At 41.9% G+C, this 24,680-nt stretch overlaps 1 protein-coding gene across 2 annotated transcripts in view; it reads right to left on the bottom strand.

The window, feature by feature from the left end:
• RPS6KA2 (ribosomal protein S6 kinase A2) overlaps window positions 1–18,206 on the bottom strand; it is a 304,348-nt gene extending 286,142 nt beyond the window's left edge. Inside the window, exons 1-3 of one of the 2 annotated variants that reach the window (XM_065680424.1) lie at window positions 18,080–18,206; window positions 8,493–8,985; window positions 5,448–5,492 (exon numbers count right to left, since the gene is read on the bottom strand). In XM_065680424.1, the coding sequence (XP_065536496.1) occupies window positions 5,448–5,492; window positions 8,493–8,555 (108 nt within the window). In that variant the 5' untranslated portion in view covers window positions 8,556–8,985; window positions 18,080–18,206. The remainder of the gene's footprint in view (window positions 1–5,447; window positions 5,493–8,492; window positions 8,986–18,079) is intronic. The other variant, XM_065680426.1, reaches the window with a different exon arrangement.
• Window positions 18,207–24,680: the final 6,474 nt, after the last annotated feature.

Genomic DNA, 24,680 nt, shown 5'->3' with positions numbered 1-24,680 from the left:
TACAGCTATATCAGCACCAAAAGGAATACCTTTGGTCCTTCTGCTGGGCGGGGAAGGGGAGATGGCAACAAAGCACACCAAGAAAGCCAAGGTACCCAGTGCCCTCTTCGCCTTGGTCTCAGCTGGTAACACCAGGGCTTTGGGAATCCCAGGCCCCTGAGTCAAGTGGGAAAGAATGACTTGTCTTTGGTGAGGGAGGGTCAGGTTAGGAAACACAAACTGGACATGCAAATATACAAGTACTGAGGGAACTGGCTGGCATCCCCTGTGATGCCCCTCAATATTCTGAAGGCTCATGGAAATTAGGAGAGCTGCTTGAGAACTGGAAGGAAGGGAAATACAGTTCCTATCTTCAAGGAGGATCCTGGGAATTGCAAGCCAGTCAGCCTTACCTCAGTCCCTGGAAAAGTGATAAAACAGCCCCTTCTTGAAAAATCCCAAACATACTGATGACAAGGTAATTATTTATATTAGTCAGCACAGATGAGCTAAGAGGAAAATTGTGCTTAAACAACCTGGCATCCTTCTATGAAAAGATGACCATTTTGGTGAATGAGGGCAGGGCAGCGAGTGTTTTTTAAGGAAGACAACGTCAAAACCCTTACCTAATAATCTCAGACAAACTGATGAAGCATTGACTAGACAAGTGGGCAATGAAATGGATCAAAAACTGAACTGCTATGCTTCGGAGGGTTGTAATCAGCACGAAGTCCAGGTGGAGGCCACTCACTAGTGCCATACCCCAGAGGTCAATACCAGGTCCAGTATGGTTTAATAACTTCATTAATGACTTCGATGACCAGACAGTACAGTCTGCAACTTCATAGATATTTTACAAAACAGGAGGGAGTAGCTGATACACCAGGCAGTTGTGCTAATGGGCCAACAGGATTATCCTCAAGTTCAGCAAAGGGAAACACACGGTCCTGGCACCTAGGGAAGAAAAATCCTATGCACTGCTATGGGCAAGGGGCCATACCGCTGGAAGACATCTTTGCAAATAAGGACCTCAGGGTCCTGGTGGACAAGTTGAACCTAAGCCAGCAACAGATCCTTCTGGCAAAGAAAGTTGCTGGGCTGTATTACAAAAGGTATCGCCAGCAGGTCAAGGGAGGTAACCCTTACCTTCTACTCAGCACTTCCAAGACATCTGGAGAAGTATCCTGTTTTAGGCTCCCCAGTTCATGAGACATGAACATACCAGAGTGACCCAGTGAAGGTGGACCATCACAAAATAAGATCAAGGGATGAGAAGATGTGACCTGAAAGGGAAGTCTGAGGAAGGGGAACTGTTCCCCTAGAGAACACAGTGCAGGGGGTAAGGAAAGAATGGAGGGTGGATCTTATTAAGATGTATAAATACCTGAAAGAAGGAAGTAATTATGACAGAGCCAGACTCTTCTCAGTGGTATCATTCAGTGAAAGGACAAGCTGCAGTGGCAGAGCCTGCAAGGCATGAGGGTACACACAGGGCATCCACCAGCCTCACTCCCTCCAATTTTATTACTCGCATTTGCACAAGCATACACAGTACCAGCAGAAGTTACATGTGTCTTTGAAAAGTTTGTACTAGAGTTAACAGTAAGCATAGGTCCTGCCATTTTCAGTTTTGCCATGCTTTTTCATAGAGAAAAACTTGAGAATTTATCCAGTTCTGCTTCTGACAGGATACTAACACTTACACTGCATCTCCCCTCTTCTTTCGCCAGGAAAACCCATGCAAGCTTTCAATCAGAGCATCAAATTACCTTGAAAGGGTAAAACAGCTCAAAGCAAAGTTGACATCCGACTTCTGAATGCTGTAATTTCAAAGTGCTGTGAGCTGTATTACTCATATGCTCACTAGTTTATAAAGATGGGACAGAATTTTACTGCCAACTACACCTTCAAAGAGGATTTAGATAGAATGTCAATGCTTAACTCTGACCTAGACCAGACCACAAGGCACATCACCTTTAAGGTTTGAGCCTCTAATGATCACAGATGGTCAAACTTTCTCTATATCAAAAATTCCAGTTGGCCAAGAAGAATCACTATGGAAAAACTGCATCCAACAAGTCTAAGCACAGACTCCTGGAGGAGTCTGAAGTTCTTTTAAGGAAATTCACATCAGCTAACCTGCTTGCCTTTGTGGCAGGACAAACAGGGTCCATGGCTTTCAGAGGACCTCCTAGGGGAACACCCTGATGATATCAATCCTGATTAATGTACATGAAAAATCCAGGGCAGAGCCCTAGGACACACACTACTCTAGGATCAAGAGGTACCTCAAAAAATGCTTGCTGGAACCAACAACCCTGCTGATTTACATTCCCAAGACATTTAAAAAAGCTGTCCAACGGCAAGATCAGACCTCAGGAAACTGAGCAGCACAATCTTCATAATGCATTCTGCCACCATCTCATTTGTCCATATTATACACAGGGTGGGAGAAAAAGCAGGAGGCCAACATAGCCTAAAGCATGTTATTTACAAGAACACCCTTTAAGCAAAGGTGATCCATCAAATTACATTATTTTAGTTCATCCCTTAAGTCATGCTTTAATGTTTTAATAATGGAAAAAAATGGCTTTGCCACAGTACAGCTATCAGTAAGAAAGTCACCAGAACAGTGCAGTCTTTCCTACAGTACCTCCACAGTAAGATGCCAGCTTCATAGGAAAAGAACAGGCTTACAGACTAAGCCAGTAAAGGGCTGAAGTTACATGACAGCAGCAGAGCATAGGTAAAAACAGTCACAGCTTTTCATATTCTATTTTTCTGTAGTACTGTGTAATGAAGCAACATAGAAGTTAAGTGAAGGGTGAGGGTATTTCCACATTGAACAGTGCTATTTCAGTCAATCCGTTAGCAGTCACTGTGTACATGTTTTATAATGCACAAGTGTAGCAGGCTTTTCAATCAGACATAAGTATATGCTTCCACTTAACACATAGACACTGCAATTGCCTAGCTGAGGCAGGAGTAGATAGACACACAGCAAGATAAACTCAATTACAGACATCAAATTGCAAAACGAAATACTGACAGCAGTAAACAAATCAGAAAATGAGAGAACACAGGACTGAGGTTTCTATATAACTAGCCATTACATGTAATTTCTCTCTGCCAAATTTAAAACTCCAGAATTCTAAGATGCATCCCTAATGAAAATTAACTTGGTTTAAATTCAGTTCGGAAATTGTCCTGGGTTCAGCAGTAGCAGTCAGTTTTTCTCCTTCTTAGTAGCTGGTGCAGTGCTGTGTTTCTACTTTCAGCCTGGGAACAGAGCTGATAACACCGATGGTTTCAGTTGTTGCTAAGTAATGTTTACCCTGACCACGGACTTTGTGAGTCTCATGCTCTGCCAGGGAGGAGGGGAGGCCAGAAGGAAGCAGAAACAGAACACCTGACCCAAACTAGCCAAAGAGGTATTCCATACCACAGCATGTCATGCCCAGGGAGGTAATTGGGAGTTACCTGGAAGGGCACGGGCTCTCTTTCTGGGGGGTTGGACTTGTTTGACGGGTGGTATCATATTCTCTTCCCTTGTTTTCTCTTATTATTATCATTGATGATAGCAGTAGTGATTTGTGTTATACCTTAGTTACTGGGCTGTCCTTATCTCAACCCGTGGGAGTTACAGTCTCTTGATTCTCCTCCCCATCCTTCTGGGAGCAGAGAGGGAGGGGGGGAAGGAAAGAAAGAGGGAGAAGGAGGGGGGGGTTGGGAATGAGTGAACAGACTGTGTGGCTGAGTTTAAACCATGACAGCTCTTTTTGGCACCCAACCTGGGGCATGAGGGGTTGAGATAACGACAGATCTGACCAGAGTGTGTCTAATTGTATTTGTGATAAGTATTCATTGTTTTAGATTAATAGTCACTTGTCACAATGCTGATTTATTGGCTCTCAAAGTTGTTCCTCTTGATCTCACAGTCTCAGTATATCATACCTTACTTAGAGCCGGTATTTGCTGTGGTAGTGTTTTTCAAGTGTGGGGCTTGGGCTAAGGTTCTTGTCTCATTGTACTTTATGGTAATGACTTGTAATACAATAGAATCATTGATCATGCAACTGATCTGGCTTATGTTCCCAGTGTGGTCACCACCTTTATGATTTGGGATTTGCACTCTTTTCGATTCTCCTCTCCATCCCTCCGGGAGTAGAGGGAGGGAAAGAAGGGGGGAATGAGTGAACGAGCTGTGTGACTGGGTTTAAACCAAGACAGAAATGAAGGCTTTCTTCTCAAAAAAAAAGAAGCAAACAAAAAAAAAAAAACCCAAAAAACCCTCACAAAACAAAAAAAATCCTCCCAAAACCCAAACCTGCAAGCCAGAAATTTTATCTCCAGCTATATCCTCAAAGATCATGTGATGAGCCCAGTTACCTGCACTTAATTTCAGACAAAGTTTTTTTGAAGAGTAATTCAGCACTCTCAAGAATCAGGAAAGGGAAAAGTTACATTTGGAAGGTGCAGCCATTTCACAGAGCTCAAAAACTAAAATACTTTCTCTTCCTTTCTATCATTATGGAAGTTAAAACTATCCCTTCAACATAGCAGAAAGTCACAAAAGCATACCTTTGCACTGGAAACCAAACACCACAAGGGTAACTTTGATATTTAAAGGAGGAAGTGATACTGGGAAGCTTAGCATGTTCAACTGTCACTATTTAGGTGCCTTTGCAGCCTCCCTTCAATGGTGAAGGAATTCAGTTCTTTCCATTTTGAGAAATACCTAACAAGTTTCCAAGCACACCTTGGTTTACACAAGCCAGCAGCATTTTGAACTAACACCTGGGACCAATAGCAGTCAGTTTTGCAGCCAAGCCTTGCCATCAGCTCATCATAATCATGAATGTTGGTTTGTTCTCACCTTCTTTGTACCTTCATATCACCTTTTTTTTTTTTCTGTTTGAGATTTATGTACTTTGAGGCAAGACTTGTTTTTTCTGTAAGTTTAGGGAGTTGGTTGAGGTTTTTTTTCATTTTTTCATTAACACAATAGCACAATACTACAGTACTTAAAGAAAACAGATTAACTTTAAGGAAAGAGTTGGCTCAGTCTTGCTTTGGGTGAACAGCCAAGCTAGTGGACAAACAGGCATGAATTCAATTCAGTAGTATTTGGAATTAATTCATCGGGCACAATACACAAGCATCGCTTTGATGACAGCTACTCTTTAAGGTTATTACAAAATCTTCCCTGCAGAAAAGGACATAAATCTCAATTCAGTCTTGGAAAGAGCACAAGGATAATATCTTTAAAACAAAATTCTCTAACCTCTACTTGGACAAGTCTTTTTTTTCAGTTGACCTTTTAATAAGACGCCAAGAATGGGCTGGTTTTGCATCTCTGAGGCTACAAGCATGTGGAGAAGTACCACTAGAGACATTTCCATGAAGGCAGAAGACTAAATTATGGTAATTCCTTAACATTTGTGTGATCGATGAATAAACAGATTTACCTCTTTTACAGGTTCTTCATCCACAGCAGCCTCTTCTACCACAGGCTAGTAAGCAGAAAGGAAAAAAGACTTGTAAGTATGTTACCGAGTAAGACTGTTATAAGCCAAGTTCTAGCACAAAATACAGTCAGTTTACTTTTAACCAGTAAAGTCACTTCAAAATTTATACTGCTGTAGGAAGCACGTTTGATTCTTCAGGCTCAGCACAGGCAGATTAACCTCTGAATCCATGAGAACATGCTTTCTCCAAGATATATGAAGTACTAAGAGATATAGGAGAAAAGAGCACACTAGCACTACTAGAGTTGCTGATGAATAGTCAAAACCATATTTGTCATTAAAATTGCATAAGAATGAAGCACTAAAGAAGCTTATTCATGAACAAACTAGAGAACTGAAATGGTATTTCTTTTTGAAGAAATTAAGTATATACATAAATAGGAACAAATTTTCTAGCCATTGAATTCCCATTTAAAAATTGTCATTTAATGGGTACCCAGCTGAAATCTATTACATGAGTAGCCCTTTGGAAAAAGGTAGAGACCCTAGAGACTGATCACACAGCTCTTCCTCAGCAAAATATTCCCAAGGATGCAATTCACTACCCCACCCATCCAGCTCAAGAGGATCAATAACTGCCTACCCACAAAGAAATTCTAGACACAGCAATTATCCCCGTTTTCTTGCTTACTTGTCAGACACAATTAATGACCTCCTGAATCAACAGATGACAGGAAGGATTTTGCTCCACTCTTCCTTTATACAAATATAACAGAGCATGTTCTCAATGCACTCTTCCTTATCAAGAGATTGATTTACTATAAATGTGGTCTCTAATACCTGCAAGTCATTCACTTGAGTCATGCACAGGCACTCATAAATGCCTCTATTTTAAAAGAGATTTTTGGCATTAAGAAAGGGGAGAAAGGGGTCTGTATGTATAAAAGAAAGAAACTGTCTCCCTCCTTGTCTACTAACTGTGAAGAGCTTCCCTGAAAAAGAACAACTTGTAGACAGCCATGACAACATTGTATCCCACACAGATTGAAAGCCTGTGACAGCTCCCCCAGATCAGCCCAATCATTAGTGTTTGAGCTGCACTCAGCTCATTAAAGAATAAATGCCATTGCTGTTTGCAAAGACTGGTCTTCATGGACAACAGCCCACAACAGACAATTTTAATTTCTATGTACCTTAATTGGATTTGAGCAAACAGTACTTTAGGAATTCTATTGTGATTTAAAGAGGCCATAAGCTATAGCATATCTTTGATGTGCTCTGCTGTTCTCATCTAAATAGCAGAAAGTTTGTGCCTGTAACTCCTTAGCCCTCAAAACTGTTCATAAGCAAAACCTCAGAAAGAATGATGGAACAGTGCAGCTCATAGCTATTGTATTCTTTAAAGCAGGAAATGCAAACAAAGCCACCAGATCCCACAAAACCAGACATCTGATTCATTTGCATCGTAAGGGGCCAGTTACACTTGGTAAGGAGACCCACATAGTTTTTTTTCAGGAAGAAAGGTCTAAATAGCCTCTACCAACAAAAGAGGTGACAACAGAAAGCCACTGTCCCAAGCAATGGACATTTAGGCTTTGATGCAGGAGCTTGCCCTATGGTCTATGGAAGTTTTCCCAGGTGTCAATGGCAGAAAAAAATAATCTGAGCAGTAACTGAAGTGTGTTTGCCTGGGGTACAAATTAAAAAACCCACAAACTGGAAACACAAACCAAATAGATTTTAGGAGGAAGAGAAAGAGGAAGGAAGAGAACAAGACTTTGAATACTGTGGTCAATGGTAAGGCAGACCTGGGTGTAGAAGAGTATGATTTCCATGATGTTCAGCAGAAAACTGTTTGCCATAAGTACATCTATACAAGTCTTCTCATTGGCAAACTGACTTAACCAGGTGCCAGTCGACTTCTTAAACAAGATCAGGAACAATATGCTGTTTCCCAGACATAACCTGTTTGTGAGCACCCAGATTCCTTTCCTCACATGAACTGGAAAAAGTGGCAGAACTCAGGAGTGAATTACATTATGTAAACCCCTGAAACTAAGGTCTCCAGAATGAGCTATGTTGGTACAATACATTGCAGCATCTGTTCTGCTGTATTGTTTAAATACAAGCACTCTGTATGAAAGCTTTTCCACAGTTTAGCAACTCCTCTTTTGAGACAAGTGGTTTGTTCTCTCTGTAACCTGGCTAGTTAAGTTACACTCCCCTCTGCCCCCCTCCCCAAAACCCTATCACCATACTCTGACTGAAGATCCAGGGCAAGGGGCAGTGCTAAAACTGAAGCCCCCACACCTCACAAGTTTCTCATCTATTTCTATTGCCTGATACAAATCTGTATCTGTGCTGGAAGCAGACCTGGAATACTTTGCTTTTATTGCACTACTCCAGAGCTTCAGAAATACTCAAGAATCCACTCTGCCCATTCCTGTGCAAAACAGATACCTTTCTTGACACAAGACAATCTTAAATTGCAGGTAGCGAAAACTCTACAAGACAAATCGTGAGCGTGATATAACACAGCAGCCAGCTAATTATCACAGCATTGTGTTTCCAAGTACAATCCTGGAAGCACAGTCTTCTGCTTAGAGTAACGAGCCGGGGTCTGGCTTGAATTTTATGCTGATGCTAAAACAAACACAAGGCAGCTCAGAAATCAAGGCAGAAGTGAGGACCACGGACCTATCCTAGCCTTAACTTGAAGGTGAGCTCAAGCGTTATTCAGCCTGCTCTGCCCGTTTCCATCGGTTTTACACGCTCCTTCCCCTGAGGCCACCCCGCAACCCCAGAATATGTTCCAATCGAAGCCCAGTGGAGGAACGGGCAGAAGGAAGCCGCACCGGACACCCCGTTCCCCACTCCGGTGCGGGGCAACAGGTTTCCGAGCCGAGCTCGGGGCCCCCCTCGGCAAGCGATGTATCACGCTCCAGTTCGCGGGGCTTGGGGCAGAGCCGAGACTGTTCCCTCGGCGAGAAGGGGGGCCGGCAGCACAGCTGAATTCGCCCGCGCCCCTGCCGCCACCATCCTCACCTCCGTCTCCATGGGCTCCACCTCTATCCCTTTCCATAGCTCCAGTAAGTGGGCGATCGGCATGCTGGGCAACGTCTGCCAGAAGCCGGGATCTAGCAGAAGAAAAGCGCGGCTGCTGCCGAGGGAAGTGGAAGGGCAGGAACGGTGATGCGTCAGCCGGAGCTGGGACCCCCGCCGGAGCGCGGCCCGGGACACTCCGCTCTCCCTGCAATATGGCTCCGAGCTGCCCGCCGCCGCGCCCCGGGGAGCCCGCGGGCGGGGCCGCTCCGCAGCAGCGGAGGCAGGGCAAGGCGATGGCAGCCGCTCGGCAGCCTGCGGCTCGCACCCGCCGTCCCGTCTCGTCCGTCTCCGCTGCCGCGGTCGCTCCGGAGCGCTTTGCGGCGACGAGGGAAAGTTGAGCCCGAGGATGCAGCGGCGGCGGGCGCTGCTATGGCAACGGTTGCGTGGAGAGGGGGGGCTGCTCTCCGGGGTACCCGAGGGGAAGGGGGCACGGCTGCGGCATGGAAGAAAAAAAAAAATCAAGTAATTAAACCGGCGTTTTTTCCCCACAATTCAAATCCTTGGTAACTGGATAGGAATTGCAGGTAACAGGAGGATAGCTGAATTTTAACTAGCCCAATCTCATTCCCATCTTAAGAAGAATTTCCTAATCACCTACTTCGTTTTTTACTATGAAGCCTGTAGTAAAGCCTGTCTATTCAGATGCCACTTCCTTCTTCAGCTCTTACAGCCTGTTACAACCTTTCTATAACAGGTGTGACATTGCACCGGACACCCAGCTGCAGACACTGACTTATGCAGATGTTGATCTAGGTTCTCCTCAAATTGAGGTTTAAACATGCATGTTATGTTTCTCAGGCAACTTTATTATCATAAAAAGTGTTTGTCACAAAAGGTGTTACAGCTAAACAAGCCACTGCTCTTATAAGAGCCATTTCAGAACAGTCAATGTGAAAAGTGCGTTTTCTTCTTCCATTCCATGCTCAAAAAGCCAGTTTATATCTGTAGCAGCAGGAATTTGTGCAACAAGAACTCTTTTGCCAGTCTACAAAAGACTATTTATGTAGTGTTCCTCCTCTGGTCCCATTTCAGCTCCCTCAAACCTTATTTAACATGAATAAGCTGCCTGCTAAATGCCAAGCAAGATTAGGAGAGAGAGCATCAAATTCACTGACCATAATAAAGAAAAACAATCAGACCCCAACAAGAGCCGTAGAGCTGTGCGTTCAGATACTGATGCAAGAGCTCTTTTACATACTTTTACTTCTGTGGCAGAATATGAACACTTTTCTGACATCTGCATCAACACTGAACTAACAGCTATTAACATCAATTTTGCAGTTTCATCTGCTTTACAGATTGAGCAATTAAATGTCTAGATTACTGGCTTTACCCAGTGCTCACAGAAGAAAAGTGTGGTAGGAATGAAGTCACATAACAGATACATACCTGGGATCAGAAGCTACAGTTACCTAGTTGCTACATATCCCCTGGCTTTCATGTTCTGCCCCTTCTTCCTCCCCAGCAAGACAAGAGGCAAGCATACTTACAGCCTTTAACCTGACATGCAGGCTGTCCCAAACAGCCCTGTAGTGTCAACAGCTGGGAGGCCAGAGCCAAGATAGTGTGCAAACCCAGAGCACAAACCACCTTTGCTTTACAGAAACCAGAGACCTTCATCATACACAGGTTCCCAGAGTAGATATATGAAGACTGTACATGATTACCCCATGTGTAATGAACTTTAAAAACCTGTGTTTAGCTTAGGTTTGCAGGATTGCTTTTGGGACGCAAAGCTTGGATGTCACAGGCTGAGGGAATTGGGGAAGTGGGACACGTCCAGGTAATCCTGAGGGAGGCAAATCAAGTTAGAAAGTTCGGGATCATTGCGTGTGCAGTCAAGTTTAACACATTTGCATTCAGATTTAATGTTTAAGAACTAAACAGAATTAAGCAGTTACATGCTTAAGTATTAATCTGTTACCAAATTGGGATACCAAAACCCTAAAATGTATTTCCAGAGTTGTTTGGTCAGTTTAAACATGCATAAGGTGGAAACAGAGAAAGCAAAGTGATAAAAATCTATTATCATATATATCTCCTTTACAAGCATAATGCATGTATCCTGCAGTAGACTCACTGCACTCAGTACCAGAATATGAATTGGACTTAAATTAAGTGCTCAAGTTTCAGATTAATTAAAGCATGTATTTCATATTCCATCCCTTATTCTTACCTGAAGCAAAGCAAAATTTCAACCTCAGCTAAAAAGAAACTCAGTTGATGTGGGTTTGTCATTTCTTTCCCCTTATTTTGCTGCATTTACTCAGAACACCACCACTAAACTCTGGAGCTATTTCTGACTGGAGAATTTTCAAGAATATCATCTCCATTAATAAAGATACTGATTTTCTTCTTAATTAAGTATTATGCCAGACTCTTCATTTGTGAGGAAAAGCATCTTTAGATGTCCACAAGCTTCAGTAAGTATTCAGCAAACTAATTTTGCCCATATTAGAAATGGGCATATTTAATATAATTAAGAAGAATTTGAAACTAAAAATTGTTTCTAGCACTATATGGTTAATCATGTCACTACAATGCAATCAGCCGTTTTCATTCTAATAACATCTCATGGAAAACCAGGACTATCAGTCTTTTGTATGAACACAGTAGCAGAAAAATCCATGCTTCCCTCCCTAAATCTCCTCATGATTCACTTACAAAAACATTGTATCAGAAAACTGACTAGACGTAACAAAACTTGGAATGATGCACTTCTGAAAATACCACATTAGGAGTGGGATAAAGAAATAGAAGGGAAAGAAGGGAAGGCATATATGGAATATAGAGAACAAATGGAAGTTCAAAGCAATTTGTCTCTGACAACACACTAGAAGTCTAGTCAGAACAAGAAGGAGTTATGGATTTTTTCCTAATTGGAGATTAAGGAAACATTCACAGTTCAGCAGAAGTAATATTTGCAAATATGCTAACTAGGACAAGAACTGCAAGATTAGTTCAACTTGCTTCAAGGGTGTAAAAGCATTTTTATCTCCTGTATAACAAAGCATTGGACTACTTACATTGTGATTTTTAACCTATTTTTACCTGTCTCCCGAATACTAGCTAATGACTGCTGCCACATTCAGAGTGGGGGATTAAACACATCAACACACTGCTGTGTTACCATGAACTCCTACACTGTCAGGAGATTCATAAGTACAGAAGAAAATTTCTAAAGAGCATTGTCTGTAAATTGTATTAAGATACTTCAATAACTTTCACCACTGCTTTGTGAAAATTCAAAGTACTATTTTCCATTTGATGCACAGGAAGGTGCAAAGAAATGTTATTTTATGTCAGTATCTCAACACTCTTCTAGGTTCATGACTTCAGTGTTAGGTTTAACCTAATAACCTTGTGACAAAACTCACGGATTCATCTGCACACACCTTCACTCAAGGCTTGAGCTAGACAACATTTTCTGCCAGGATCTGTGCATGTACTACTGACACAGCAGCCAGCAAAAAATCCTCTTCAAGGGCATTCCCAAGGTTCTCCCTCTGCATTTAAATCCTTCTTCATGTTTGCCACCGTGTAAACATCACCTATTACTAGGCTGGCCTCACCAGCATTGTCTGCCTAACTTCATTTCTTTCCCTGCTTTACATTTCAATCAGGTCTTCACCCATGTTGAGCCCCCTCTCCTGCACATAGCTTTTTAGGTCGAGGCTGATACCTGCCTGTTCAGCTGCAGCACCATGCCAGCAAAAGTTGAATTTCATATTCAGCATCTCCCAGGCACACAACAACTACAGGGAGCATTTTCTGAAATGATGGATTACTTCAAGTCCCAGCACTGAGAAAAGGTCAGGTTTCTGAAGTGTCAATAGCACTGTAGAAGGGGGTGTTTGTGTGGGAAATCATTAGGGGCAAAGCAGTAACACTCCCCTGTCCCTTTCAGATGTTGCACTAGAGAAAAATCCGCACATTGGAGTTCGTCACTTATCTGGCACCATTTTTGGCTGCCAAAGGGCTTATGGAAAGCCTTGAATGCTCAGTTATAAGATGCCCAACCACTGATCATCCCCTAATCTCCAAAGCAGTCAGACTGCACAATGAAATTCTTTCTGCAGTTTCCCCAAAGGTTGCCTAAGAGAAGAACAAACAGGAGCAGAGCATTAGCAATGTTTCCTGCAGTTTACTTTGGTCTCCTGGGGCATGAAAAAAAGAGTTCCCTTTGGTCCTTTCCAGTAAGCCCTGCTACATATGGCAGCTAAAAAGGATGGACCTTCTGAGGCAGAAAGAACTCTGCCCTGTAGCACATACACACAGATTTCAAGCAAGCAGCCAACTTTTACCCTCCTTATTCTGTAGGATATTTCTGCCTATGGAATATGCACATGTATTGTCCTTTCCAACACACAGGCACAGATCTGGGAGGAATGCAGAAAGACTGAGGCACACTTAAAAATACTTCAGTTTATAGTAAACAATTGACATAGCCTGGAAGAAAACAATGTAGAAGACCTGCTGATGGAGACCCTTCAGCTAAAGGATTGCCCATCCCCTGTGATGATTTCTGTCAGTGCACAGTGGAAGGTAGTAAGGCATACGCAGACCAGGCACAGTCTCATCAGCAAGGGGAGATGCTGAGACATGCCAGCGATCATGTTGGATTCATGTAGTCCACTAGCACATGTAGATCCATCAATAGCCTATGTAGTTCACCTTAAAATGCAGCCTTCTGTCAGGGAAGTAGACAGCAAGACCATAGTCCCATGTTAGCCTCAATCTGTCACTACACCATCACAACTATGGAATAAATAAGCTGTGCATTACTAGTTTTCTATGATCTGTGCCATCAAGCCCATATTAGAAGGATGAAATCTGTAGTGGATGGGCCAACACCAAATGCTAGAACTACTAAAAGTAAGGCATACTTTAAACGGCACAGGAACCATATACCATCCTTTGATTGAAGGAAGTCAGTTGCCTGTGCTTTTTTTTTTGGTTTCATGCCAAAGTTACCAAAAGCTACTCTTCTAGATTGAAAGCAAGCAAACAAAATCCCCCACGCTACTTTTTCTTCCCAAGAGCAGATGTTGAAATGCTTTAGGCTCATTACTAAAGAAGATGACTACATTTCCTCAGCAGAAGCTGTCTTTGTTTGGTGCTTCAGCATTAACTACTTCAAGTTCAGCACCTGCATGCTCACCATCATTTCTACAGAACGTAGAGTGAAGCACGAAACACCACCTACACATTGATAAGTGTGAAAGGCACAGGGGAAAGGTTGCTTACTCCAATATAATAGGTGGCCCTAGCACTGCTAAAGCAATTTTCTGTTTAGCTGTGAAGTACGTGGTCATCCCTGAGAAACACAAAAGGAAACAGCGGCAGATAAAATGAGGCATATAGTATCAAAGCAACGTGCCATCTGTCCACTGCAAAGCCCATAGCTTAACATTTTCAAATTAAAATACATCTGCTGAAATGCAAGCTATTCAACACCAGAGAGAAGGTCAGCTTAATTCTTAACCTTTGCAATGCTCTGGCTTCCCCATCTGAATTCAATGAGAAAGTTCTAGACTGAATATTAAAATCCATGCTTCAAGAACAGCAATGGTAATTAGGCTCCTTCAGTTTAAAGGGTACAACAGACTAGTATTACCAACCAGCCTGGTGCCCCTGCAGAACACAGATGAAGGCTGATAGCAGCTGTAGAAAAAGGAACAATTTTCACATTAATCCTTATTAATTATCTGGTTTAGGGCTGCACATACTTGACACATCCTACAATAACTACTCAGTAATATTAAGAACTGATTAAATACTGTAAGAATTACTTCAGAAAACAGAAAACTTAAGTCAGATATCTGTATTAGACCAACCTCTTTCAGCACAGGCATGGCTTATCTGGTATTCCCAATAGGGCTAACAGGCTAGAACAGCAGGTGCCCCACTGTGTTTTTACACTGTGCCATCAGTTTAGTTGAGGTACAGTGCTGGACCTGGCTTCATAGTCTGTGCACACTATGGCTTCTGAGCCAGTGAAAAGACAGAAAGCAGCACCATGTAGCATCACATGGCATTAGCCAAGGTCTGTCTAAGCTGCAGGTTAACATAACACTAACCCACTTGAAGGCCACCTACACTACACCAGGTGGTGACTGCTTTTTCAGTTTGGCTGTCTGCATCATGTTTGCACTGGTGGACCTGCACAGCTGGAAATCCTGAGCTGATTCACTTCCAGTTTGCACAATATCCAAAGTGTGTTAGCCTCCTTGCCATGTGAGACATTCACCACTTGCAGAGCTGAACTGTCAAACACCAGGTAGTTTTGCTTGCTACCTCCTGCACCAAACAAGAAATTAAGGCACTCTTGTGGCAAAGATGCTGACTTTCAGAAGCATTCAGCCAAGTGATCCTACACAGCAGTCCTCTGTGCAAGCTACTGGGGTATTCCCCATTTGAGTGGTAACTACTCATTTCACTAAAAACACCAGTTAAACACATTTAATAAAAATCAGCTATGGTGAAAAATTTCCTGCCGCATAAGGCTACAGTAAAATTTGTGACTTCATGTTTTTATCTCACAAGCAAAGAAGACACTATGTTTTAACCCAAACACATTGCATCACTTGTCAAGGTCCAGCTCACAAAGCAGTAGGGCTGAGACCCAAAGGACAAGAATCTTCACCCAGTTACTACTGTAGCAGTGCTTGGCTGAGAAAAGGAGCTCCTGTTTGCACACTGCAGCCAGCCACCTCTGGCAAGTGGGAGAGCTGAACACCACAGCTCAAGTCAGGCTGGATCAAGGCGGCTTCTGAGGGGCTGCAACACAGCTTGAACACTTACTGCAGCCAAAATTAGGGGGGTGGGAAAGGGAAGAGAGGGACAGTCACATCACCCTCAATTTGAGGTCAGGAAGACTGTTTTGGAAGCAGTAGAGCAATTCAGGTTGTGGTGGGAGAACCTCTGAGCCAGGGGATCCATTAGCTTATTTCCACTTCATTCCTTCCACACTCACTGTGTCCAGAGACACCACCAATACCTTCCCACTTCAAGAGCTAATGGAAGCCTCAGGCTTGTCCCCTCAATGCCATAGCTGTGGGGCACACGGCAAGGCCTACAGGGCACAATGGAGAAAGACAATAGCGTCAACTTGTCCCCCTCAGCTACTCAAACTTTATTAAAGGAGCAGGAACAGCTCCATGAAGAAAGAAAGCCAAGATCAATTTTTGGCAAAGACACCAAGATAACACAGCAACAAGTCTGCATCTCACTATCGTGGAAGTGACTGCACTGAAACAGGTGAACATGTGTCCCATTCCACAATACATGGACAAAATTGAGGACAGAAATAAGTTTAGGTCTTCATTAACATTCACTGACAGAACAGACTACTCTTACACAGGTTACTGTTTCTGTCAGTATTTACATTTAGAAGTACAAGCAAATTGGAATTTCACAACAAAGATATTAGTTCAGAGACAGAACAACATTATTCTGGTGACAGAATGCTCAGTAACTACATTTTCCATAAAGCAGCCTTAGGTCAGGAAGTAGACTAAGAAACACTGATAGCAAAGAAGATAAGATTGCCTAGAAACATATGAAGAAATATCAGGAGACTGCAAGCAATACTTCTCAAGCATAAATCAACAGGGGTTACATTAATGTGACTTAAGATTACACACTGAGTCATAGAAATCCACATGGTAATTTACCCAGTAACTATGACAGATACTCTAGGTGGCTGAGGACAAAGGTACCAGTTCACTTTAGGGCTTGCATTTGTTTAGATCCTGCTAAATATGTACTCTGCTTAAACACATCAAGATAAATAACTTCAGATTATAGTGTTCCTAAAAGAAGATCCATTTCTCAATCAACATTAGGGAAAGGAGCGAAGCATCAAGAAAAAGGACTAAGTGCACTTTAATACAGCATGTTCTACTTGATAACGGCCCACTTTCCTATTAGTATATCTACTCAAACAAAAGAAACTCATCCAATCTTTAGCAGACAAGCTTTCCTGCAACAATACTTGCAGAAACAGTGGACAGAAAAAATGCACCCATTCAAAAGATTCACATAGACCCCTTCTGGCTTTGGGAGAGTTGAAGCTTCTCTCTTGAGTGGATGGAAGGACCAGGACATCAGAAGGTTTTGCTGGTTTTCACTCAGTAAATCATGATCTCACTCACTCAGAACATGAGCAAATGCAGCACCAACTGAAGTCATAGTGACATACTTCAGCTTCACTAATCCCTGTTCAAGGGATCTAATCTACAGCCAGGAACCCAGCAAAGTCTGTTCAAAGTAAACTGCATCAATCCTCTATTAGAGAAGGTTTGCTACATAAAGTGTCCTTAGTTGCAAATGGAATTATTGCCTCTCCAACAGAACATGTGACATTCAAATCAATAAAGACTGCAGAAAATAGTCATACAAAATGAATACGAAATAGAGAATTTCTAACCCCCAAATTAATATACAATATGATTTCTTCCACTTCAACCAGTTTGAGTTTGTCTTTTTAAATAAGACCTTAGCTTGAAGATGAGAAAGCAAAATAGAGTGCTAAACATTGCACGTGTTATGTATCTAATTCTGGAAAAAAAAAACACCCAACCTAAAATTAACTTAATTTCCTCAGTGTTCTGAATTTTAAGCCACACAGAACACAAGTAGCAGTTTTGTAGCTGGCTTTCTTTTTCCCAAGTATGTCACATGCTGTATTTTGATTCCTTTTCCCAAATGAATACCATAGTAGCTGCTTATTTTTACAGACAAGTATATGAGATGACTGAGGTACAGCTTTAAATGTGTGAACTCAAGAACTGAAAAATATTACGGGTGATGGTTGAAGGCTTCCTAGATTGCAGCCCAACCTGCATCTATCAACTGTGCGATTCCAGGAAGAACTCACCCTTATCACTCTATTTACCATTAGCAAAGGCAAGGGCACAGGGGAGAGCTGGCGACAGAAAATCATAGACCAGAGCTATAATCCTGTCACGCTGTGTGAGTGAAAAGAAAACCAGTCTGTGTAGCACAGCTGTATACCACCCCCACATAGCTCACATTTCATATTTCTTTAGAGGAAAAAAGCCCAAAGAACAACTAGACGGGCAAATTAAAACCACACTGCACAAGGAACCATTTATCACTTGCGCTGCCCACTGTCAGAGATGCCAGCTGCAATACAGTCACTCTCCAAAATAGACATTACAGGTCGAGTAAGTGCTTTTCACTGCAATATCACTGAGAACAGTTAGATGCCCAAACCAGAATTCCTACCTGCCAGCGGGACAGGAGCACACAAGACTGGAACAATGGTACCCACAGGTGAGCCTGGCATGCCACACAGCCAGCCTCTCTCCCCACAGCACAGCAACAGGATAACACACATAGAAGTAGCAAGCCTGCCCATACACAACATATCTTTTCCACACCATTTATCACTTTGTTAAGTTGAATAAGCCAGGCTGCTAGCACATAACTTCTGAAGGTGCCCTTCCTCACCCACTTGAAAAGCAGTAAAGAAGTAGGGCTACCCAAAGCCACTTTCCTACCTTCAGAATTCAAGGCGCAGCAGCTCTGAGTCCACACCAATGATGAGCTTCAACATCCACCACAGAGATGGCATTACTACCAGCGAGTACTACCTCCATACACAGAACTGGCAAAACCTACAGAAGAAACCACAGTCAGAGAAACTTCCAGCATACCCACCTTGTGCTGATTTATAGCTCTTCATTAATGTAATAAGGGACACCTGAATGAGAGCTACCTGCACCTCAGCTCCAGGGGGAAAGGGCAAAACTCATGGTGTTTGAGCTGGGGGTGCTTTCTGGGCTGGAGTTTTCCAGAAACAGTTTCCTGGGACGGTTGGAGCTGTTGCCTTCTTGGTGCATTAGCAGCACTCAGTCTCTCATGGTCTTGCTTGCTGCAGGTCAGACACATGTCCTCCCTCTGAGCAAGGGCAGAGAGCTTGTAGGCAAAGAAACCCAAAATGCAGGCACCCACATAGTCTCAAATCTGATACATGGGGGTGTCAGTCAGATATGCATTAGCTCACTGCTAATTTGATTCAGATTGGTGTTAAATTATAGCAATAGTAACTTGCTGCTGACAGTAACTATTGAGTGGAAGAGGGTATAAACAGCGTAAACCCAAGCTGATAAAAGAAACTCATGTTCTGAGTTACTGATTTCCTGGGTTTTCTTTTATCATCCATTTACTATCTTGCTATCTATATAATTTGAAGAGCTCTGGAACATGTATAGATTAATAAATTTATTCAGTATTTGTCTGTTTTTCTTGGCTGTCAATAAAATTAAGTTTGCAGTAGAATTTTATATTTGGCTTCTGTTGGATGTCCCCTAAGCTATGATTTCCATGCTCTGCTTCAAGAGCCTTTTCATGTCACTAGCTCACTTTTGTATTTCTCAAAAAACAAAATAAAATCAAAGCGCAATTTGTGAAGCAAGGCATGAAAAACACAAGCCTGCCAAGGCTGCTGTGTGAGTACTGATCAGTAAAAGCTTACTTTGTGCCAGAAAGAAACACAGTTTTTCTGCACGTATAGCAGAATTGATTATCATACATTACTTCTAAGGCCACTTCCAAGAAAATTTCAAGGCATTATGCACAGGTGACAAAGTGAGCCTGACCATCAGTTGGCCAAAGGCTTAAAAAAAGGAGATAAAAATTAGACCAGCGTTGTAGCACTTCCATGGCAGTACTATACCAGAGAACGCAGGGCAATGGTGACCAGAGGCAAACCAAAAGTCTTAGTTCTGTGCAAATGGGGCACAATTTTCCTTGCAAAGAGCAGAATTCTGCAAGAGCAGTTATGCTGCTAGGTTTCAAAACAAAGCTCCCTTGGCCTCATTAGAGCCATTCAGACACACAGTGTATGTTGCAGGCTTTGAGCTGCTGTTTCCCACTAGACCTGCAATTTGCTTTTCAAGCTTTTGCAAGCTTGTATGAAACCAAGGCCATAGCAGAAAGAACAAAAACAACAGGCTCGAGTTTAGCTGGATTGCACAGGCTCTCAGTCAACTAAAATCTGGAGCAGTGTGGTAAAAGCTCCTCACAGCCCTTCCATCTATCCTCAATAAACAGTAAAACAAAATGCAAGGGATAATTCCTCCCTCATTCCCCAACTTCTTTGAACATATCCACAGTCATGCTCTCCCAAAGGTCTAGTATTTCCCCAATCTAGCTTCATTATGTCTATCTGGGACTTCAGGGCTTAATTAACTCCCACACAGGCTGATTGCCTTCAGCTAATGCTGGGAATTAAACACAAATGTTCAGCTGTTCAGCTACCCTGGACCATCCATACCAATGTCCCTGGTAAGGACTTCAGGGCCTTTATAATGCTGACAGAAGTCCTGTCACCTTGCCGTAGGAACTCCACACTCAACTCTGTTCCGTAGGGAATATCCCCTCGGCCTTTTCCAGGAGCTGGCTGAACAGATCTCTTTTGCATATAGCTTTTGACTGGAGTGAGCTCCTACCTTCTGCCTCTATAGGCTGCGCACATTGAACTGGCATCTTAAAGGACACCACATGAACCTTCATGCTTCCCAGGTGGCAGCCAGGCATGGGCTGTCTGATACCTCCTGTAACAAGTGCACAAGCCAAGGGCCATGGAGCTTATTGCTGTGATAATTTTCAGTAAGATGCATTGAATCTCTTTCTATCCTTCCAATTATAAAGCATTTTCAAGTTTTCTGAAGGCAATCATCAAGTTGAGTGAAGGGGAACTGGATTCTAAACTATTTGCACTGCAGAGTGACATCCCTTGTAAGATTCATAAAAAAAAAACAAACAACCAAAAAACCAACCCAAAAAACCCAAAAAAAACCCCACCAAAAAACCACAGAAAGACAGGAAAATGATGTTTACCTGTAACAAAATAATTATGAAATTATTATGAGTCTCCAGACATGGACCTGTTACTGTACCTACAGTGCTTCCTCCCAGCACTTTTTTACCCCATACCTCATTCTTTGATATGAAAATGTCTTCTAGGAAGTAAAGAAAAAGAAGTGCATTGCAGGATTTGCCTTTCCTTTCCAGCACTGCAGATCTGCTGCCACCTTTTTGCCCTGGGGACACTTTAACCCATACTTCCTACCCTTCACACCCCAGTGAATGTCCTTAATTTTATTTCTGGGTGGAGAAACACCTCAGTCTTGCTGAAAAAGTTGCTTAGCCTTTGTTAAAACATCTGAAAATTCCCCAAGAAGTAGAGAGGAGGCAGTTTGTGTTTAGTGTCTCAGATATTTAGCAGATAGGAGTCCTGAGACCCAGTCCTGCCAGCGAAGACTCTTGATCTTGTGCAAAGGGAAACAGCAAACAGTTAATGCAGCCCAAACCAGGCTGTTCTGCTGGCTGAGGGACTCGTGAGTGGTGAGAAATATGGATCCTCTTGGACAAAAAAAGGAGCTAAATGAAGGATCCTTACATCCTGAGTGAGTGTTAGCCCCCATCTAAAACAAAGTGTCACCTCACAGGGTATTTCTTAGCATTTGTGTTACTTTTCTATGACATTTCTCTATGTCCCTCCATACATTCAAAAATACCCCATGAGGGTATTTTTACTTTTCAAAGTCATTGGAATCTCATGCTTCCATTCAGCATTAATTGAAGTATTGTTTCACCTTTCTGTATCAGGGGTATTGCTCTGTCTCACACATCCTCGGACTTCCTATCAAAGTTGTCCAAATTTAAGCGTTTAACTTTCCTAAGTAGTTTTCAGGCAGCACTATCACAGAATACTATTTCATGGTAAAAATAGAATTAGATCCTACCTATCTTGGCTTTGAAAATGAGATTTAAGACCAAGTAAGATCATAGGATCAGAGCATATTGCAACTAGAAGGTTGCAAAATGAGGTTAGCTGCACAGAAGGCAATCAGGAATTTCTGCCAAGGTAAGAAGGACTCTTGAATCCACTGTTCAATGCCAATCAATTAAATTGCTATGTAAGTTCATCTTCGTTCAAGACAGTGTTAATGTTCTAAGAAGAGGGGCTGGTTTTACACACACACACACACACACACACACACACACACACACCACTTTTCCTAGATCTTTCTTAGTAGCATTAAGAAACAACAAAGGAAAATGATGCTTAGAGGTCCTCAAAAGATTTCACATTTAATTACTTGCCTGAGGACTTTACCAACAGAACTTGAAATTGAGGGTCAGAAGTTCCTTTACCAGATGAGTTAGCATTCTCATTGTCAGCCAGAAATAAGCAAGGAAAATGCAGTTTTAATGACCTGTTTGACTTCATACAGACCTTAGCATCACTGCAGGCAGAAAACCATGTAGATTTTTTTTCATTTTTCCCTATGGAAACAAGTCTCTATTTTGCACAGATTCCTGAAAATGTAGCAGTATATTAATATAAATATTTTGTGTCATTACAGAAATAACCACATTTGTTAAAAACACTGTCTACATTCTAGAGGGTTTTAAAACAGGAAAAGAGACTCGTGTGTGTCCTGGAGGGACTGTTCTTATGTATGAATCATTACTTCTAGGAATCTATTTAGGTACAGATTCATAGTGCCTGAAAGATCTTGTTTTGATAATTGAATTTTGGCTTGAAAAAGAAGCGCTACTAATGCAATGAAAAACTCATGTTCTACTTCATTTCCATTGTACTTGATACTCTCTGACAATCATTGAAAAAGTAGGAAGCCCCATGTCCTTGTTGAAACTCTTCAAGACTTACACTTTTGCCAAGACAGTCACTAGCCCTTCTGGGTAACCTCCTGCATATGATGCCACCATGAAGAATACAGGTGTCCTCAGGGATCACCTGCACAACCTGGGCCACCTGAACTAGCTTCATTTCTCATATTGAAGAGTGGAGAAAAAGAAGACAAAGCTCCCTAGCAAACCAGTTTGTGTAATGAGCAAACAACTGTAGCTTTGGGGCTGAACAGAACTGGTCATGCACTTCTATAAAACCAAATGTGGCATTACATTGACAAATACTTCATGCTTGCAACTAATATCTGCTACGTATATCATTTCTAGCCCATAAATGTCTAGAAGACAATATCAGAGGGACCAGAATTATTTTTCAGATGGCATAAACCCAATTACAAGATTACTGGACGCATTTTGTTCTGCTGTAGTTGCATAGACACATGGAGAGTGAGATCCAGTCCTTTTCCTTTTGCAAATAAAGGCACAACTAGTTTTTCAGAAACTGATTTTGTCTCATCTCCCCAGAGCTCCTTAAAAAGTATTCCACTTAATGGGTTTGTTTTATTTGCTTGTTTGTTTGTTCTTATTTTCATTGGGGATGGTTATTTGGGATAAACATGGTTGGAAATTAGGCAAAGAATGAGAATTAAATAGAGTTCAATATTACCCACAGCCACTAGAAGTCTGGAACCTACTTTGTGCTGGGTATTCCTATCTTTCTGTCTCTTCTCCTCTCACTGCCTCCCTTATGATTGCTACTTTTACAATTGACCTACAGTTAATTATAAGTAAATATTACTTTACAATGGTTTCCACAACAATTCTGCAATGCTTAATATTCAGATACATGTTCTTAGGCACCATGTCCAATAAAGTTGGTTGTTAAGTATCTCTAATTGATCCTCTGATTTTAACACCATAATGACGGCTGACCTCTGTATTGTCTAATGTGGGAAAAGTTATATTTACTGTAGCTACTTTAATAGAGAATATGGGTAATTTCAGCTTTTGAATTGCTCGTAAAAAGTAGTTTTATCTTAGAATTCACCGTTTTCCAAACTGCTAGGTTCATACCTCACATTTAAAATGTAATGGTTTAAATACTTCCTTTTACTGCTTCTACTAAAAGGATTCCTAAACATGCTTCCACATCTTAAATGGAGAAAGTAACTACTGGCTTATATGTTCTAGAAGTAATTATACACCTACCATTGCTATAGGTCATCAATAAAAAATCCTTTATGTACCTCTGAATCTTCATTCTGCTCACTTAATTGGGGTTCAGAAAATGTTGTTTTCTCACGTCAGGATATTCTGACTTGATTAATTACTGGTATGATTTTCACTCTAATATCACCAACCTCATTATAAGCAATAACAAAGCCTCACAGTAGCCTGTTGAAAGAAAAAAAATATTATCCTTGTTGAGTAGCATATGAGAAAAAGGCATATGAGACATTGTATTATTTTCAGAGTGTCTTAATCACCTGTCTGTTATCACAGGATAGACAAAGGCTTACCTGAATAATGATGATCCCTCGTTATCACTAAAACCAGGCAAATGTTGTTTATGACACCCTGTATCATTTGCAAAACATTATTCCAAGTTTTGCTGCAATTTCCTTGAGGCATTACTGCGACACGGTTGACTAGAAGTTTCTTACATAAAGCAATTTAAATTGCTGTGACTGTATCATCTTGCAATATAACATGAGCAAGCAGCTACATGTCACGTAGCAGAAAAAAACCCAAGCACACAGCTGCCCTGACCTAGATGTGTACCTACTTACTAGACCTCTCAGACATCACCCTCCTAACAGATATGGCAGAGACAATTTTCTTCCTTTGGCTCCTGTTCTGCTTGGTCCCAGCCACAGAAATCTGTTCCTGCTCAAAATGTACAAGCTCCACCACAGATCACTGGTGGAGTCAAGTGAGTAAGTTTGGCCCAGCCTATTCATCGCACTCATTCTTACGTCCCAAAATAAGCAAACAGCTATTAAAAAGTTCTTCAGTTCATTTACTTCTTTTTTCTGTTGATCTAATTGACTGGATTAATGCCTGTGATTCTGCTACCTGTTTTCAAACCTCTGGCACTCAAAGATGTAGAATCAGAAGTAAAATATGCACAAGGAAGATGAACACTTTCTGACCCATCCCTCCCAGTTGCAAAGCTCTCTCCTGTCTCATAGCAGCTCTCAAGGTGCAGAATTTATTTCAAACAAAGCCTCAAACATCTTGCAGAGCTCTAGGGAAAATGGCCCACATGTACATCAGGCTTTGCAGCCTTTAGGTACGGCCTTCGATTTTGGGAGAGCCTGATACAGGAGTTTATTCTGCATGCTAAGAAGGAAAGCTTTTCCACCCTAAATAACCCAAATCAAGCAGAACAGAAATTTGCAGCAGTGTCTCTCACAGGGCAGCACCCTTCATGAA

This window comes from Lathamus discolor, chromosome 5 (assembly GCF_037157495.1).
Source record: "Lathamus discolor isolate bLatDis1 chromosome 5, bLatDis1.hap1, whole genome shotgun sequence".
NCBI lineage: Eukaryota > Metazoa > Chordata > Aves > Psittaciformes > Psittacidae > Lathamus > Lathamus discolor.
This window is presented reverse-complemented; position numbering and strand designations above follow the sequence as displayed.